The sequence below is a fragment of the Chanos chanos genome, chromosome 1, assembly GCF_902362185.1.
Source record: "Chanos chanos chromosome 1, fChaCha1.1, whole genome shotgun sequence".
Classification (NCBI taxonomy): domain Eukaryota; kingdom Metazoa; phylum Chordata; class Actinopteri; order Gonorynchiformes; family Chanidae; genus Chanos; species Chanos chanos.
The window spans coordinates 60,095,897-60,113,140 of NC_044495.1; the positions used below are offsets into that span (position 1 = coordinate 60,095,897).

The 17,244-nt window shown below is 46.4% G+C and overlaps 1 protein-coding gene across 1 annotated transcript; it reads right to left on the reverse strand.

The window, feature by feature from the left end:
* Positions 1–879: 879 nt before the first annotated feature.
* Positions 880–17,035, reverse strand: LOC115821738 (ubiquitin-associated protein 2-like). Its single transcript, XM_030785539.1, has 27 exons — positions 16,947–17,035; positions 15,125–15,262; positions 13,192–13,269; positions 12,905–13,015; positions 12,479–12,635; positions 12,012–12,089; positions 10,603–10,663; positions 10,271–10,350; positions 10,111–10,163; positions 9,807–9,877; positions 9,385–9,613; positions 8,669–8,915; positions 8,134–8,378; positions 7,433–7,626; positions 6,730–6,925; positions 6,469–6,508; positions 6,160–6,265; positions 5,785–5,830; positions 5,503–5,671; positions 4,552–4,643; positions 4,130–4,180; positions 3,887–3,968; positions 3,353–3,714; positions 2,510–2,602; positions 2,014–2,087; positions 1,360–1,566; positions 880–1,036 (listed from the first exon to the last, which is right to left on the reverse strand). Exons 2-27 carry the CDS (start codon positions 15,215–15,217, stop codon positions 934–936), a joined length of 3,318 nt encoding a protein of 1,105 aa, XP_030641399.1. The 5' UTR covers positions 15,218–15,262; positions 16,947–17,035; the 3' UTR covers positions 880–933.
* Between the last annotated feature and the right edge of the window lie 209 nt (positions 17,036–17,244).

Consider the following 17,244-nt stretch of genomic DNA (forward strand, 5'->3'; position numbering starts at 1 on the left):
AAGGCGTAAACATCACCAGAGCCACAAACAGACACAGGGTGACAACTGCTTATAACCTTTATTTAGATGGTAACAGAAAATAAATATAAAATTTGTGGGGCAGGTATTCTGAGGTGAGTGAAATGTGACATTGGAACAATAAAAGAGATGTCAGAGCCAGGCGTCTACAGTATTTTACCTCGACAACCCCCCCCCCCCCTTTGTAACAGAAACCCTACATCAACCAGCACTCCAGCATAGATACATTTTTTTCTTTTTTTTTTCTTTTCTTCTTAAAAATATCAACATTTCATGATGTTGGCTGACACATATCCCCCCCCCCATCTATAATTTCCTCTTGACTCAATACCAAAGCACTCCAATTTTCTCCCAGTTTCCACCACAGTATTTATTTATTTATTTATTTATTTATTTCTCTTCTTTCTTTTTCTCTCTTTTTTTTTTTTTGCTACATCCTTTCATCCTTTTGCAGTTTTTTTTTTTTTAAAAAGTAAACAAAAAAAAAAAGTGTCCTTCGAAAATAAAACGGAGCATCCACATGTCATCCTCAGCTGAAGCATTTACAGTATAAATACATACATAAATATCTTACACACACACCTAATTTGAAAAGGAGAGGGGAGAAAAGAAAAAAAAAAAAAAAAGAAATAAAAAAAAAAGAGAGGAAAGAAAACGTGGAGGATAGTTTTGAAAGCGAGGGAATGATGGGGTAGATGGAGGGGGAAGATGGGTGGGTGCTTTATCTTTATATCCTTGTTTTCCATTTCAGATCAGGTGCGGAGTCTGACTCACTCATTACGAGGCTGAAGTGTTGTGTTTTCTTTTGTTTTGTTTTTTTTTCTTTTAGGACGAGGGATGCCAGGGCATAACATCCCCCCCCCCCCCGCTCCTAAAACCGTGCCCCCTCCCTCTCGCCAACCCCCCTCTTCCTCGTCAGGCTTCTTCAGTTTGTCCAGTAGGGGGAGCTGCTGTAACTGGACTTGTTGCCTTGGGATTTCTGCATGCTGCTGGACTGGCTGCGCTGACCTGGGACGCCCTGTAGGGGGTGACAGGTTGCATACACATTGTTACCACAACACTTTGGCTGCACGCTTCAAGATAACAGAACACACACACACAATGTAAACGGGTGCCTGGTTAATGCAACTCCCTGTCGTCAAATGTCCACAATAAAACAAGAGTTATAGGTAGAGAACTAAGCTGATAACATACACATTTGTTTGATCCTACAAACAGTTGATCTCTCTTTTTAAGCATGTAAGCACACATTGTTAGATCAGCTGTTTTTATAGTTGTGCTCAGTCAAGTCAGGGTCAAAAAAAAAAAAAAAAAAAGGAGGAAGAGATGGATTTTGTGGACCTGGTGGACGTGTACCTGTCCATCCTGGGCGAGATGGTGATGTAGCATCTGTGAGTGCGGCTGCTGATGGGGGGGTAAGATGTGGAGGAAAGGGGCAGGGCCATAGCCAGGGGCTCCCCCAGGGTTAAGCGGTCCAGTGCCCCCCAGGGCAGACGGCAGGCTGAAAGGAGGGGGCGTGGCAGTGGGGAAACCCTGCTTGTCAAAAGACTAAACGCAGGGGGGAAAAGAAACACAAGACATTCAGTAAAACCACCGCGGATAATGATACACATGAAGTGGAATAACCCTGACGCTTCCCTTTAACATAGATTAAAACCCAGATTAGAATAAGGTATTCCACAGAAGCCTAGATTAGAATAAGGTATTCCACAGAAGCCTAGATTAGAATAAGGTATTCCACAGAAGCCTAGATTAGAATAAAACATTCTAAAGATGAACACTCTGGCGCCCTGATCAAACACAACTACGATTAGATCTAGCTGTACAACCTGACCTTCCACTATTACTGTGAGTGCTCCTGCCATGTTCACATTTCAGTGAACAATGTCACTCGTAAGAGAGACAGAGGAGCTGTTGTTTGCATCACTGTTGATATTCATGTCGTGTTAAAAGCGTAACTGGCTCTCACAGCAGACTGTGGTTGTGGAGTCTTACCTGAGTCTTGCTGTACACAGAAGCGCTGAGGTCCGGAACCCCTCCGGTTCCGGCCGATCCGGACAGGCCTGGGGCTGTGGAGCAAACACACAATCCTCATTGACCTTATTTTCTTTGGACGTATGAATGTGTTATCACATACAGGCTCCATGAACACCTGAGTATCATATACAGGCTGTACAGGGCATGGCTCGAGTTCTTGTTTGGAGAACTACAAAAGCTCTTGAAGTCATAAAGCAGAACATCTTGTAAGAACTAAAACTAATTTGAGCAGCTGTCTGTTGACAGTCTACTTAGTCTTTGAAATGAGAGTATTCCCGTGAGCGTTTCTAAATCGCGCTCTGGTAAATCCGGTGAACGCTCCGGTTTGGCTTGGGGTCCTGTACTGTGACGGTTTAGACGTGAACTGGTCTTGTTCTGTGGACCCGGATTCTGAGGTCTGGGATTTGGACACACATCCGTACAGGTAAGGTTTAACCGGGACGGGACTGTTTACCTTTCCCGGCACCGCCGCCGGCCGACTTGGCCTGGGACTGGGAGCCGCTTCCGTATCCTGCTTTTCCGTAGTCGGCACCAGCCTCGTCAAAGCCTACGGGAGACGACAGATCACTGTTAATACCATCACCACGCTGTCAGTCGCACACAGAACTGGCCAGCGCTATGCCTGTCAGTTTACAGTCTGTGTGTGTGTGTGTGCGCTGATCCGGAATAAATGGCAGTGGATTAGTGGAAACCCAGCTAAAAAAAAAATCACGTTCAGTAACTCTAAAGCATTTCCCTGGGGATTTAACGACTGTCAGTCATTTTTTAAGAAAGTCTTTTTGACTTGTGCAGAAAAGCTGCAGGAAAAGGGAAAATGTGGGCGTTGGAGGTGATTGCATGTATCCCAAATCCTCCCCATGAAGACCATACTGGTGTGTGTGTTCCCGTAATCTCCCATTCCTGAATGTAAAATGCTGAGTTTGTCCTGCGTTTCATTCCCAACTCAGACGCATCTGCTCAATTCTGCTCATTAGTAAAAATGTTTTAATCCAAATTACTGTCTTCAAGCCTGTGTTACAAGCATGAACAAATTTAGTTCAGAAAAAACACCAGTGATGCATTTAATGAATGATCAACTAATACCCTAATTACAACTTAATATACATTAAACAGACAGCATATACATTTATAACACATAGGATTTACATTACATTACGTACTGATATGCATACTAATCACAGTCCTGTCATCAGCTTTTCACTTATGAGTGAAGTTTACAGGTCTAAACACTGTTGGATAACTCAGCCCTGTGACGGAGTCAGCCCTGTGACGGTGTCGGCAACGAAGTCATGCCTACCTGAGCCGTAGGTGTGCTGACCGTACCCAGGCTGGTGCTGGTACTGGTTGGAGGGGTTTCCCAGGCCCAGCGCGTGCTGTTTGGTGGAGGCAGGGGGCATGAAGACTGTCGGGCCGTACTGAAAGGCACTGGGGACCCCTGGTACTCCAGCGTAGTAAGGCATGCTCGTGTAGCCGTAGCCAGGGGGTAGGGGAGGGCTGATGAAGGCTTGGCTCTGGTTCTGCTGGCTCTGACCCGGGGCTTGGTTCTGCTGGGCCTGGCTCTGCGGGGCCTGCTGCTGGGCCTGGGACGGGGGAACGGTGGACAGGCTGGTCGGGGGCGCCGGGGACGTCGAGTCGTTCCTTCCGAATTTGGTGGCTTCGCCTGAGTGCGACATAGCGGAGACAGAGAGGAACGGACCCGGAGTGAGTCTGGAGGTCCAGAGCGTACGTCTTGCTCACGTCACGCGCAAAGCTAAACACGCTACACCGCTTCACGCAGCAGCCCAGCGTCATGGGCCGTATGGGTCAGCGCCCTGAGTAAACGCTCTGTTACCTGCGTACGGGTTGTTAGCTAGGCCTCCGTCTCTGCCCGCGAGTGCTGCTGTCGTTCCAGGGAACGTGACTCCATAATAATCCTGGGGAACAGAGAAGATATTTAAAAAAAAAAAAAACATTAAGAGTAAGAGTTTTTTTTTTTAAATGACTCTAAAGGAGCAAATATTCCAGCAGCTGCTATAACGGGGTCACGGTGCTGTGGTTAAATAAAGATAGGAGGGAGAGGGGGGTGTAAACTCACCATAGGGAGGCGAGACTGCATCATCTGTAGATCCTCATAGCCGTAGATCTGCTTCAATGGAGAAAAAGGCAAAACAAATAAAAACAGGAGAGAGGTGAGATGTCACGGAAAGACAGTTTACAAAAGCGACGGTTAAAGACAAACAGACGATCACAGAGGCCAGAGACAACTTGGATACAAAGGGACACACGTCATGACTGGTTTATTGTTTTAAACAGGAAAAAAACAAGTACACACCATGACAGACTTAACCAAATGTCTGGTAACCAATTAACACTGGTGTTCAGAAGTAACTAGTCATGCCATCCAAAATGGGCCAGTTACCCTGTGTCCATGACCAGCACACACACAGAAGGAGAGAGGGAGAGGAGGAGACAGAGAGAGAGAGTGGAGAGGAGGAGAGAGTTCAGTGGAGGACTCACTGGGTAAGCAGGCAGCAGACCTCCTGGGCCCATGATGTACTGGTTGGGCAGGAGAGGGGGAACACCCTGGGGCAGGTTCGGAGGAGCTTTGCCTGTGATGCAGAAGAAAAACCAGAGACAGAGAGAGACAGAGAGAGAGAGACAGAGAGAGAGAGACAGAGAGAGAGAGACAGAGAGAGAGAGAGAGACAGAGAGAGAGAGAGAGAGAGAGAGAGAGAGAGAGAGAGAATGAAACATGATCAATGAAGATGGTGAGAGAACAGATTAAGTGTGCAAATGCAAGCAATGCTGGCCTTTTCTTCTTTCTTTCTTTTGTTTTTTTTTTTTTTTTAAACCCACTCTTTCTGTGCCTTGGATCCTCTGAGACAGTCATGCTAAAAGACTGAAGGGCCGGGTCCATTAAGCCGATTTGCATTTGTTTTGTTGCCATAATTAAGACGGTGAAGAAACCACTTCTCACAGGAGAGGGCCCGACACCGTCTTAATGGATGAGACTGTATTAAAATTCTGAGAAAATAAACAAAAAAATAATCCCTTCAAATTATATGATATAAAATTCTGACTATTTTCTCCTACATTTGGACTGAAGCTGCTGTATGATGGGGAACAGGATACAAGTCTCTGAAAATGTGTCAATCAATGCTTCATATTCTGCCCTGAAAACTAAACGTGTGTCACTGAGAACCCACTGGCAGGTGCATGCATCCCCTTTCATTATTCATAACAGTCTAAAATGCACTCCCCAGTGGTCCGCACATCTCTTTAGCATCTTTCCTCTACAACAAAGAGCAATTAGTAGCATCATTTAAAACGAGAGAGAGAGAGGGAGAGAGAGAAGGGGAGGGGGAGAGAGGGAGGGGGAGAGAGAGAGAGAGAGAGAGAGAAAGAGAGAGAGAGAGAGAGAGGGAGAGAGAGAGAGAGAGAGAGAGAGGGAGAGGGAGGTGCTCTGACCGGAGGTGGCGGTGAGGAGAGGAGCCGTGCGGCTGGCGGAGGGAGCTGACGTAGCGTTGGCGATCAGGCCCGGTGCACCGGTGACAGACAGGTTGTTGGTGGCACTGACTGCAGCGTTGCTGGCACTGACCGCAGACGCCGACAGACTAACACTGCCTTCAGCGGACGCCTGAACACACACACACACACAGGATTTTATTATTTCAAATAATGTATCCCCATATAGACACAGTAACTTATGCAGAAAAGAAGAGAGCAGCTTTAAAATGCAGAAGCACTTACAGTCAGAGAGGAGCTTGTGGAGACAGCAGATCCTAATGAGTGTGTACTGCTCACATGATAGGACAGAGAGAGAGAGACAGAGAGAGAAGATAAATATCAAATGGTTGCAGTAATTCTATTAGAAATGATCTAATTTCAGTTGCTAATCCTCATCTTGGTTTTCATGGAAACAGATTTCCCAAGACAGAGACATCCTGAAATACTGGCCTATCAGAATGAACGTGTGGATTTCATCTCTGAAACCCTGGCCTATCAGAATGAGCGTGTGGATTTCATCTGTGAAACCCTGGCCTATCAGAGGGAGCGTGTGGATTTTATGGGCGAAACACTGATTTGTTAGAATCGGAGTGTGTAATCCACAGGTGCGGGGCTGACCTGCTGAGGGAGGGTAGAGCAGCGCTTTGGACTGCAGGGGGCGCAGTGGAGGCTGAGGAGGTCAAACTGCTCTCACTGGGCAGTGGAGCAGGTTCAGGCTTTGGAGCTGAATAGGGAAAGAATGACATTTCTAGTCAGTCAGATTCAAACATCAGTCCTCAGTCAGTCAGGTGCATGACAAAACAAGACCAACCCCACGCTGAGAGACAACACATGACAGAACACGAGGAGCATGACGCGGCTCAGACAAAAATAAACGAATGTATTTCCCTATAAACAAAACAGATTACATCCTTAAACGACACTTACTGTCTTGTGTGGTTGCTGTCCTGACATCACTGAAGCCATTCTGTAAACAAACAAACAAACAAACAAAAAAACATAACTTGTGAATGAAACATCATTTTCAATTATGATTTCTTATGACTACAGAAGGTAAACACGCATGAAATAAGGTTTACACAGTAAAAAAAAAAAAAACAAAACAACAAAACTGTTAAATGCGGTGTGAGTGCTCGGTACAGATAAGCTTTTCCAGACACAGATAAACTGAATGGTTTGTCAGCGTACGCTCAGAGGGCCTGGACCAGAGTCCTGGTTCTGTGACAGGGGGATGTTGGAGGCGGCTCTGGGGCCCGTGGTCTCGGTTCTGTTGGCCGCGGAAGAGCCGGGTCCAGTAGCAGTGGGGAGGCCCAGCGAGGGGGAGGGGTACCGTGGGTCCGTCACAGCCGGGGGCAGGGATGGGGGTAAGCTACTTACAGACTCACTGCAGACAACAACGAGACAGGGGGTGTGCATTTAGAAATCGGTTAAAACAACGTGAAAGACCGTTCACAGACATGTTACCACACATCAAATGTTCCCTTTCATTTGTCCTGTCCCACTTTCAGCCTTTTAAAAAAAATCAAATCTTTCACTCTGAAGACTTTTCTATTTTCAGGAGAGATTTTCCTCTGAAAGGAAAAAATGGGGTGGAACAGTGACTGGCAGAATCAGAACACGCCAGAACATCATTAAAAAAAAAAAGACATAGTCAGCGCACGGAGTTTATCAGAACGGGTCTCTGACGCACTAACAAATAAACCCCGTTTGTTTTCTGCTGCCCTTCCCTCTCCCTTATCTAATGACCACAACACTCAGGGAGGAAGAGTCTGTTCTATATATATATATATATGATGGGAAAAAATCCTTTTATGTTTTTAATACGAAACGTTCAGCAGTAACACACACAGTCCTACAGAGACAGCACACACACACACACACACACACTCACCTTCCAGTGTTTGGTTTGGAGAACAGGCTGCTCTGGGGGGGAGGGGGAGCAGGAGAGGACTCGGAGCTGGTACTGGTTTCTGCCTGGCCCAGGTTCTCCATCGCTGACTCGGAACCAAAGTCCAGAGCTCCGAACTGCACGTTCAGAACCGAAGCGTCGACCGATCCCGGCATCTCGACAGCTGAAGAGGGAATCTGGCAAAAAAAAAGAGGAAAAAAAACAAACAAAAAAAACCAAGGTGAATTACAGGTTGCACTTTCCTCCAGGAGGGAGCTGCGTAACTACCGAATTCAAACTTTGAAAAACATTTAACATTTTGATTTGGAGTCTCATAATTCGGTCTGTGTGCTCTTACGGATTACATTTCAAAGAGGGACAATGTTACAGAAACAATTAAAAGGACACTGGCCCATTGCGAAGAAATGGAAAGGCCATCGACTACACCGAAAAGTCACCGAACTGTTCGTCAACAGTTTAAATTAATAATTCTTTTTCAAACTTTGGATGATTTTATTGGATTCGTGCCAATATGCTAATGCATTCACAACTCTTACTATGTCAAGCATAACAAGAAAGAAAGACTGCATAGAAACAGCATCAAACTTTTGAGTGAGGTCAGAGTGGCACGGTTCCACTGAGGGAGACCAGTCAATGGGGCAGAGAAAGTTTTACTATCCTAAAGCCCAACCAGGTGTGCTTACCTTCGAGGGAGGAGGAACTTTCCTTCTCTGTGTTCTGATCTGTCTGTGCTGGGCGGCCTCTGCTGGGGGGGCTTCAGGGTTGGGTTTAGCAGGGGAGGGTCCATCTCGAGGTGGGGGCAGGGAGGGCTGGACGGGGGGGCTGGGTTCTCGGGCCTGGGCCTGCAGGTCCGTTTGGGCCGTGGGGATCTGCTGCTGGACCAGCTGGCTCAGGATCACAGACGGTTCCGGCTGGGCTTTCAGATCCACTGCTCAGAGAGAGAGACAGAGAGAGAGAAGAAAAAAAAAAAAAAAAAACTCCGTTTGATTTTCCACTCCAAAAATACCAGCAGTCTCTTCTTAAATTACATTAACAGCAAAAACAGAGCAATCTACCTTAATTTTAGTCAGTGGTCAAGCTGATGAATCTATGTGTGTGTGTGTGTGTGTGTGTGCGTGTGTCTACGTTCACTGAGGCTCCTGCAGTCTGTTAAGCTGATTTGTGGACACAGGATGTAAGAAAAGCCCAAACGAACACTCCTGAGGTGCAGAGACTCACACTGCTGCGGGGGTGTCACGGTGCTCTCGGTCTTGGGCTCGGGAGGCAAGGTCACGGGGGCGGGTGCCGGGGCAGCGGAGCCGCTGGGCTCCCCTGCCGCCGCCCCGCCGTTGCCCCTGGCGACGGCGGCCGCCTGGCCGGGCAGAGCGGCGAGCCGCGACCCGTTCAGCGCCTCTGTTCTCTGAAGCTCGGACTGGACGGGCTTGGACCCATTCGTACCCCCAGAACTGGAACCGAAACCAGAGGACTGTGGAGAGATAAAAAGTCAGCGTGTGTGTGTGTGTGTGTGAGAGAGAAAAAGAGAGAGAGAGAGAGAGAGAGAGAGAGAGAGAGAGAGAGAGAGAGAGAGAGAGAGAGAGAGAAAGAGCGCGCAGTGGGAATGCTTCCACTTCACTCTAAAACACATTAAGCAGGTGAAAAATGGAGGTCTTAGTCCAGGATTATCAGACCTGGATAGAGCTCAGTTCAATTGAATAGCAAAACCGTCGGGGACCTGTGACAATACAACTGCCCACTGTATAACAAATCAGCAATTCGGTGAGCAGCAAGAGTCAACAAACTCTATGTTCTGGATTTTGCTGCGGTGATTTGAAGAAAAACAATACAATTTCGAAAAAACAGCACGTGTGTTTACAAAAAACAAACAAACAAACAAAAAAATAGTCATGTTGCATGTGGATGTTTGTTTGTGTGTGTGTGTGTGTGTGTGTTCTCACCGAGGCAGCGTGTGCATAGGATGCCCCGGCAGCGGCCTGGGCGTAGCTGTTAGCCGCGGCGTGGGCGTAGCTGTGGGTGGGCATGGCGGCAGACGGGCGTCCGTTGAGCTGCTGGGAGTTGGTGAAAACCAGGCTCTGCCCCAAAGCCGCGGGGTAAGAGGGCTCCAGGTCCCCCAGGTCCCCCTCCTCTCCTGCTCCCGCTTTGGGCAACAAAGGAACCAAATCCACACTGGAGAGACAGAACACAAAACCACAACGTTACGGCAACTGGATCCTCTCTCACACACGTAAAGAGACGGCAATTACTTTCCGCAGTGTAGCGGTCTGAACTGTTGGTTTTTCGATACACGTTCTATATGACTGACTGGGGGAGGAGGGGGTACTGAAGAAATAAACAGCCAAGGAAGTTTTTTTTTTTTTACCCGTGTGCTGACGGCGTGTGGTTTTTGTTGGCCAGCGCGAAAGAGGAGGTGAAGACTTTGCTCTCAGAAAGCTGACGGAGAAAAGACAAAATGTGTGTTGAACAAGCTGTGTGTGTGTGTGTGTGTCCCTATGTGATGCCAAAGTACAATATTAAATGACGATATTTACACGGCAAATAAACACATACATACACAGACACAAATGACATATTATCTATTGAATGTCGCTGTGTTTTCCAGAACCTCAGTCACAGACTACATGAATATTACACACAGTCAGTACACAGAAGACCAGAACACTCACATCGGTCCAGTCCTCCGCGGCCCACTCCTCCACGCTGTTCTGCCAGGCCATTCCTAAACCCATTCAGACAGACAGCAGAAACACGACAAGGTGAGGAACAGTGGACAATGAGAGCGTTACGTCAGAGGAGTGTGAGGCAGATAAGAAGAGAATCGCTCACCGGTTCCGTCGGTGCCGTTCAGAGCTGCCTCTGCAGTTTCGGGCCCAGACGGGCCAGCGTATTCCGCAGGGTTAAAGGTCCTGTGGAGAAAGGGAGAATACGACCGCAGACGGACAGACAGAGGGATCATTAGCTCTGAGAGAAAAGACTACGTAACGAAACCAAAAGTGAAACTAAAAGGAATAAATAGGAACAAAGAAAAACAGGAGCAAGTGACGGACAGGAGATTCTGTGAGCTAAGACTGACGGGAGATTCTGTGAGCTGTGACTGACGGGAGATTCTGTGAGCTGTGGCTGACGTGAGATTCTGTGAGCTGTGCAGTCTTACTCACCCAATTCCCTGTGACGGCCTATTGACCCCAGCTCCTCTTCCTCTGCCACGACCCACTGACCCTGCCAAACACACACACACACACACACACACACACAGGGACAGGGGGAGACAAAGCACGGGTCATGTTCCCTCCTAAATCTCTTGGAAAGTCTCTGAAGCAGTAAAATCAGTAAAATAAGGTTTTATATGAAATAAGCCTTGTCATGCTGTTGGCTCGGCATACTCTATTCTCTAAAAAGGCTGCTCGGGCGTCCTGCTGACTAATCCACCGTCTGATCAATATTTACTGATCGATAAGCAGTCTGAAAACAAACAATATATTTCCGCTGCAGTTACCTTTCTAAGTGGCGATTGTTTTTTTTTTCTTTTAAGGAGCCTGTTTGGAAGAAAACCCTCAAGGTGACAAAAGAACACATATGGACACATGTTCTTCATCGGGCTCTTGCATGCACTTGTCTGTTTACTGGACGCAGATACTTTCTCTCCCCTCAGTAACACATTCACAGACAAAGGGATTAGGGGAGTCTTAAGAGAGTGTATCAACACAGAATCAACAGACTGAACAGACTGAACTGAACAGACTGAACTGAACAGACCAAACCCTCCCCTATGCTCCTCTATCCACCCCACTGCTCCTCTGTAAGTAAACGAGTGTACCCCCACCCCCGAACCCACCACCCCCTCCTGTCACTGCTCTCTGGTTGCAGCTGCTGGAGCAGGGACATTCCTGGCATGTTGTGAAGCAGAAGCACTGACTGCTGACGGACACAAATAGAAACAGAGCGAAAACATTTCACCCAGCCTTCAAACGGTCAGTCGGTCTGACAGCAAACAGGTAAAAAAAAAACAAAAAAAAAACCCTAAAGCAGATCCAGAAACCACAAATCTCTCCATGGGTGTGTGTGTGTGAGAGAGAGAGAGAGAAAGAAAGAGATATCCGGAACACGTACACACACACTCAGCTGCATTCTATGAGCAGACAGTGAGAGACTGAACGCTGACGGCACTGGATTTGCGATTATCGGCTGTAAAATTCAAAACCTTTACGGATGAACAGTCCCATGTTTCAGCTCTGTTTCATTTCACGATCCAAATTTAAAAAAAAAAAAAAAAAAAAAGGCTCCAAAAACACGAATCATAGGATGAGACACAAATCTGTGTCGAACTGGGGAGAACTTTTATGAATTACAGATAGCTTTAAGGAAGTTTCCCAGCGCGAGTATCTGCTCCTCTGGTCTCTCACACACACATTGGCATCATGACCATAATGACTATGGGATGGTCCAGCTGAGCTATGACCGACGCGGCAGGCTTCACAGAGAGAGTGTGTGTGTGTCCTGAGTGATTCATGAGCAGCAGTGTGCAGCAGGTACGCTGTCGTTTCAGTAAAACAGGTCAGATTCTCACCTTTGCCACGGCCCCTGCGTCCACGCTCTGCCCCTCTCTCGCCAGGGGCGGAGTCAAAGCCGTTCTCCTCCGACCGCGCTGCGGACGAAAAGACAGACAGAGCGCACGGCACGTCACTCTTTCTGAGCTGGCTGGCTGTTTCGCTGATTATGTGAATTGCTTTAAGTGAAGCCGTCACTGGGCTCTCGCAGCTTCATCAGTTTAATAACTCTGTCAGGAACTGTTCAGTACTGCTGTTGGGTTCTACTCTGAGTCATCATCAGTTTAATAACTCTGTCAGGAACTGTTCAGTACTGCTGCTGGGTTCTACTCTGAGTCATTATCAGTCTAATAACTCTGTCAGGAACTGTTCAGTACTGCTGTTGGGTTCTACTCTGAGTCAATCACTATCCCTAACCTTAAAGATAGCATTAAAACACATATACACACACACACACATACACACACACACAGTCTCTCACACACACCTTCCTGGGCACGGCTGGCTCCCCGACCTCTTCTGTTAGGACCCCCGCGGCCCCGCCCCGCCTCCCTCTCTCCTCTCTTCTCCCGATTCTCCTTATTCTCCGCTGTTATCCCTTCTTTTCCAACGCTCTTTTTCTTTCCCACTGTCTCCCAAGAGCTCTAGGAGAGAGAGAGAGAGAGAGAGAGAGAGAGAAAGAAAGTCAAAGACAGATTTGATGGTGGTTTGGGGGGGGGGGGTGTCTCTGATGTGAGCGTAATAAAATGACTAATTAATGTCTGCATTACGCATGAAACAGAAAAGTGTTTCTAAAATCCAGGAAAGCGACGCTGGATTGACGAAGACCGAATGTGCTGAATCATCACACTGGAAACGAAAACAGAAAGCAAAAACTGGTCGGATCTCTTCGCTCATTCCCGACGTGACTCACTTTGTCGGCCGCCCCCTCCAGGAGGAAATTAATGGCTCTGTTTACATCCTCGTTACAATCATGAAGGGCCACCATACACTCATCCTGGGTTCTCCCTGTGACCTCAATCAGCTGGGTGTGTACGCACACACACACACAAACACACACGCACAGAGACAGGCACAAACATGCAAACAGAGCAGTTAGGATCATTATGAAAATGATATTTAAATGAGTTTTGTTTTGTTTGGGGGGTTTTTTTCCATCCCAAAACCTGAATTCTGGATGTGCCTTCCCCTCTGACTCACCTGTTTGACTTTCCCTTCAAAGTCTGCGTCATTTTTGTCATATATCACCTGGGCCAGGCGAATCTGTTCTGCTGTGGCCTGGAGAGCGAGCGAGCGAGCGAGAGAGAGAGAGAGAGAGAGAGCGAGAGAGAGAGCGAGAGAGAGCAGGGTAAGTAAAGTCTGTGAGAAACAGCCCATCCAAACCAAACCAATGCATACGCTGCACCGTCTGTGTTGATACTGTTTCATAAATCTGACTTTGAGATGGTCCAGATTCTGCATATGTGTCACCCACCTGTTCTTTGAGTGTGCACGAGGCAGAGAGACAGGGAGAAATAACTGCAGCTGTGTACTTGTGTGTGTATGTGTGTCCTGCTTGCATCTGTTTCTGTGCTGCTGTGATTGGTGTGTAGGTGAGAGACTGGCCTGTATCCTTCTCTGTGGTAGTGAAGTGCATATCTGCTCTTTGTGTGTGTGTGTGGAACTATGTTTTGGTTACATCTGCCTTTATGACACTGCTGTCATGTATCTGTGGGGTTTTTTATTCCTGTATCCATTTTTGTAGCTGCATTTTTTTGTGGTTTGTAAGCATGTCCCATCCAAATCTCTTTCTGAGGTTGTGTGGTCTATGAATTTCTCTCTGTGGTCTGCAAATGTATCTGTGTGTGTGTGTCACCTGTGTCTGTTTTTGTAGTTGTGTGGCGTCTGTGTGCGTGTGCATGTGTCTCATCTGTATGTGTTCCTGTGGTTGTGTGCTTTGTGTGTGTCTTTCACCTGAATCCGTTTCTGTGGTTGTGTGGTTTGTGTGTGTGTGTGTGTGTGTGTGTGTGTCTCACCTGTATTTGTTTCTGTGGTTGTGTGGTTTGTGTATGTGTATCTCACCTGTATCTGTTTCTGTGGTTGTGTGGTCTGTGTATGTGTGTGTATCTCACCTGTATCTGTTTCTGTGGTTGTGTGGTTTGTGTATGTGTGTGTATCTCACCTGTATCTGTTTCTGTGGTTGTGTGGTCTGTGTATGTGTGTGTATCTCACCTGCATCTGTTTCTGTGGTTGTGTGGTCTGTGTATGTGTGTGTATCTCACCTGTATCTGTTTCTGTGGTTGTGTGGTTTGTGTATGTGTATCTCACCTGTATCTGTTTCTGTGGTTGTGTGGTTTGTGTATGTGTGTGTGTGTGTGTGTCTCTCACCTGTATCTGTTTCTGTGGTTGTGTGGTTTGTGTATGTGTGTGTGTGTGTGTGTCTCTCACCTGTATCTGTTTCTGTGGTTGTGTGGTTTGTGTATGTGTGTGTGTGTGTGTGTCTCTCACCTGTATCTGTTTCTGTGGTTGTGTGGTTTGTGTATGTGTATGTATCTCACCTGTATCTGTTTCTGTGGTTGTGTGGTTTGTGTATGTGTGTGTATCTCACCTATATCAGTTTCTGTGGTTGTGTGGTTTGTGTATGTGTGTGTGTGTGTCTCTCACCTGTATCTGTTTCTGTGGTTGTGTGGTTTGTGTATGTGTGTGTGTGTGTGTCTCTCACCTGTATCTGTTTCTGTGGTTGTGTGGTTTGTGTATGTGTGTGTGTGTGTGTATCTCACCTGTATCTGTTTCTGTGGTTGTGTGGTTTGTGTATGTGTGTGTATCTCACCTGTATCTGTTTCTGTGGTTGTGTGGTTTATGTATGTGTGTGTGTGTGTGTGTGTCTCTCACCTGTATCTGTTTCTGTGGTTGTGTGGTTTGTGTATGTGTGTGTTTCTCACCTGTATCTGTTTCTGTGGTTGTGTGGTTTGTGTATGTGTGTGTGTGTGTGTGTGTGTATCTCACCTGTATCTGTTTCTGTGGTTGTGTGGTTTGTGTATGTATCTCACCTGTATCTGTTTCTGTGGTTGTGTGGTTTGTGTTTGTATCTCACCTGTATCTGTTTCTGTGGTTGTGTGGTTTGTGTATGTGTGTGTGTGTGTGTGTATCTCACCTGTATCTGTTTCTGTGGTTGTGTGGTTTGTGTAGTCTGGGGTTGCGCTCGGTCCTTATTTCCCCGGCCTTGATCGCTGACCACTGAAGTCATTATACACAGTATATACAAAATAATGTATGTACAAAATAGAAAAGTCTGGAAAAGAGGGAAGAGAACACAGATAACAGGGGAAAAAAATCATTAAATATGGCCCAACAAATGACACCTTCTAGATCAACGCAGATTAGAAAATATTTAGAGGACACCGAACACACACATCCGTAACAGGTGCAGAGAGAGCAGCGGGCGCGGACTGCGCTGCTAGACAGCTAACGTAAGACTACAGTGCTATCTATTACGACCGTTGCTTAAATATAGACATCCAAAGAAGGACTGGCCGAGCCCTCGCTTATAGCCTTACTGTTAACTCTCTCTCACACCCTGTCGTAAACACGCAAACAACGGTCGGCAAAACACACGTACAGCCAAAAGGGGCTGTGCAGCTCAGACGGCCTGTCAAAACGTCCACACTACTTTAAACAGCGTCTTGCGTGCCATCTGACGCTGACATGTAGGTGTAAAACAGTTCGAGGCGCAGAATTAGTCTCTAATGTAACACGGGGATCTTGTTTATTTGTGGCGCTAGGCCAAAGACCCCCGCTGAAGAAGTACTATCCCAAATGCTCCATGTAACAAAAAAAACCTTTTGCCTGGTAATTACAGTATCATTCACCTGATTAACGTAAACGGAATTGCGTCTGTTTAAGTAATTACCATAACTTACCTTCCTTACTCTGGTCGCACTCTAGAACAACGCAACAGATAAAACGTTTTAGCAGCCCAACAGTTACTACACAACGCATACAGAAACTAGTTAGCATTAATAGACTGCATTAATAGACTGCGTTGCGCGAGCATGACATATCGAAATGTCTTTAAAATGTTGCGAGTACGTTACTAAGGCACTTTTTGTCGAAATTTATTCAATATCATGGTGCCGTCAAGCTCTACAAGTGTGTTGACTCATGTGTTGACGACTGTTACCCGGCAGAACAACACATGGAAAAACAGCAACGCCGTCATATTCTGTCCGTTGTCAAGCTCACACAATACAGCGCAGCTTGCTAACGTTAGCGAACTACCTAACCGCACATTCTGCGTTTGCTAACAAAGACACATTCCAAACTAACAAACATTTTCCATCAGATACCAGCTGCGTCGTCGCGTAAAGTAAGCATAGAAATGCATGGTTACTTAAGTAATCGATGAAAACAGTAAATTAGTTATCAACAGGTTTGTTACCCTAAGAGCAAACTGGCCAACAACCACTTTCGCTAGCATAGCAACCCGACACACAAACTTCTCATAGCAACGAAGTTATCTCCGCTAGTAATACTAAATTTCACATAGCATTGAATATATCCACAAACGTCGAAGGTACAACGAAAATACAACCTGACAACAACAAACAAAGTGAAAATTCACTAAAACAATAGGTTACTAACTGTAAAGGCAGTCTTTTCCCAAGTTGGCTAGCAGGCTATGTAGTTAGCAAGGCAAGCTAGCTTAGCTCTAACTAAGCTAACGTTATGCTAGTAGCCTAGCCTAGCTTTCACCATTCCATAACACCACGCTTTTTCGAGAGCAACAAGGAATCGGCCCGTAGTGAGAATTTTTTACTATATGTTCATGGACACTCATCTCAATTCTTTACCCAGCCAAATTCATCAAACGATATCCACAGTTACTTATGAGAAGCAAAAAAACACATTTCTATAACTAATCTGTTTTCGGAACCGAACATACCCTCTTCGTTCTCTAAACGTTAGCTTGTCTTTACCTGTCCACACACGCTTCCCTCCGACAGCAGTGTGAAACCAACCACTCTTTGCGTCACTATGGGGAGGCGGGGGGACTTTTCAAAATAATAGCAGTGGAAAAACACACAAAGAGAGCGGAAAACCACTTGACTGCAGCTATAAACGGTGATTTCATTTGTTCCACTGGATGGGATCTCTCTCTGTACATACATACATATATGTATGTATGTATGTATGTACGTAAATTCGGCCAAAGTATGTTTCCAATTGTAAAGACGTGGATCAAAACATAAACATCTTGAAAGTCACGTTATCAGT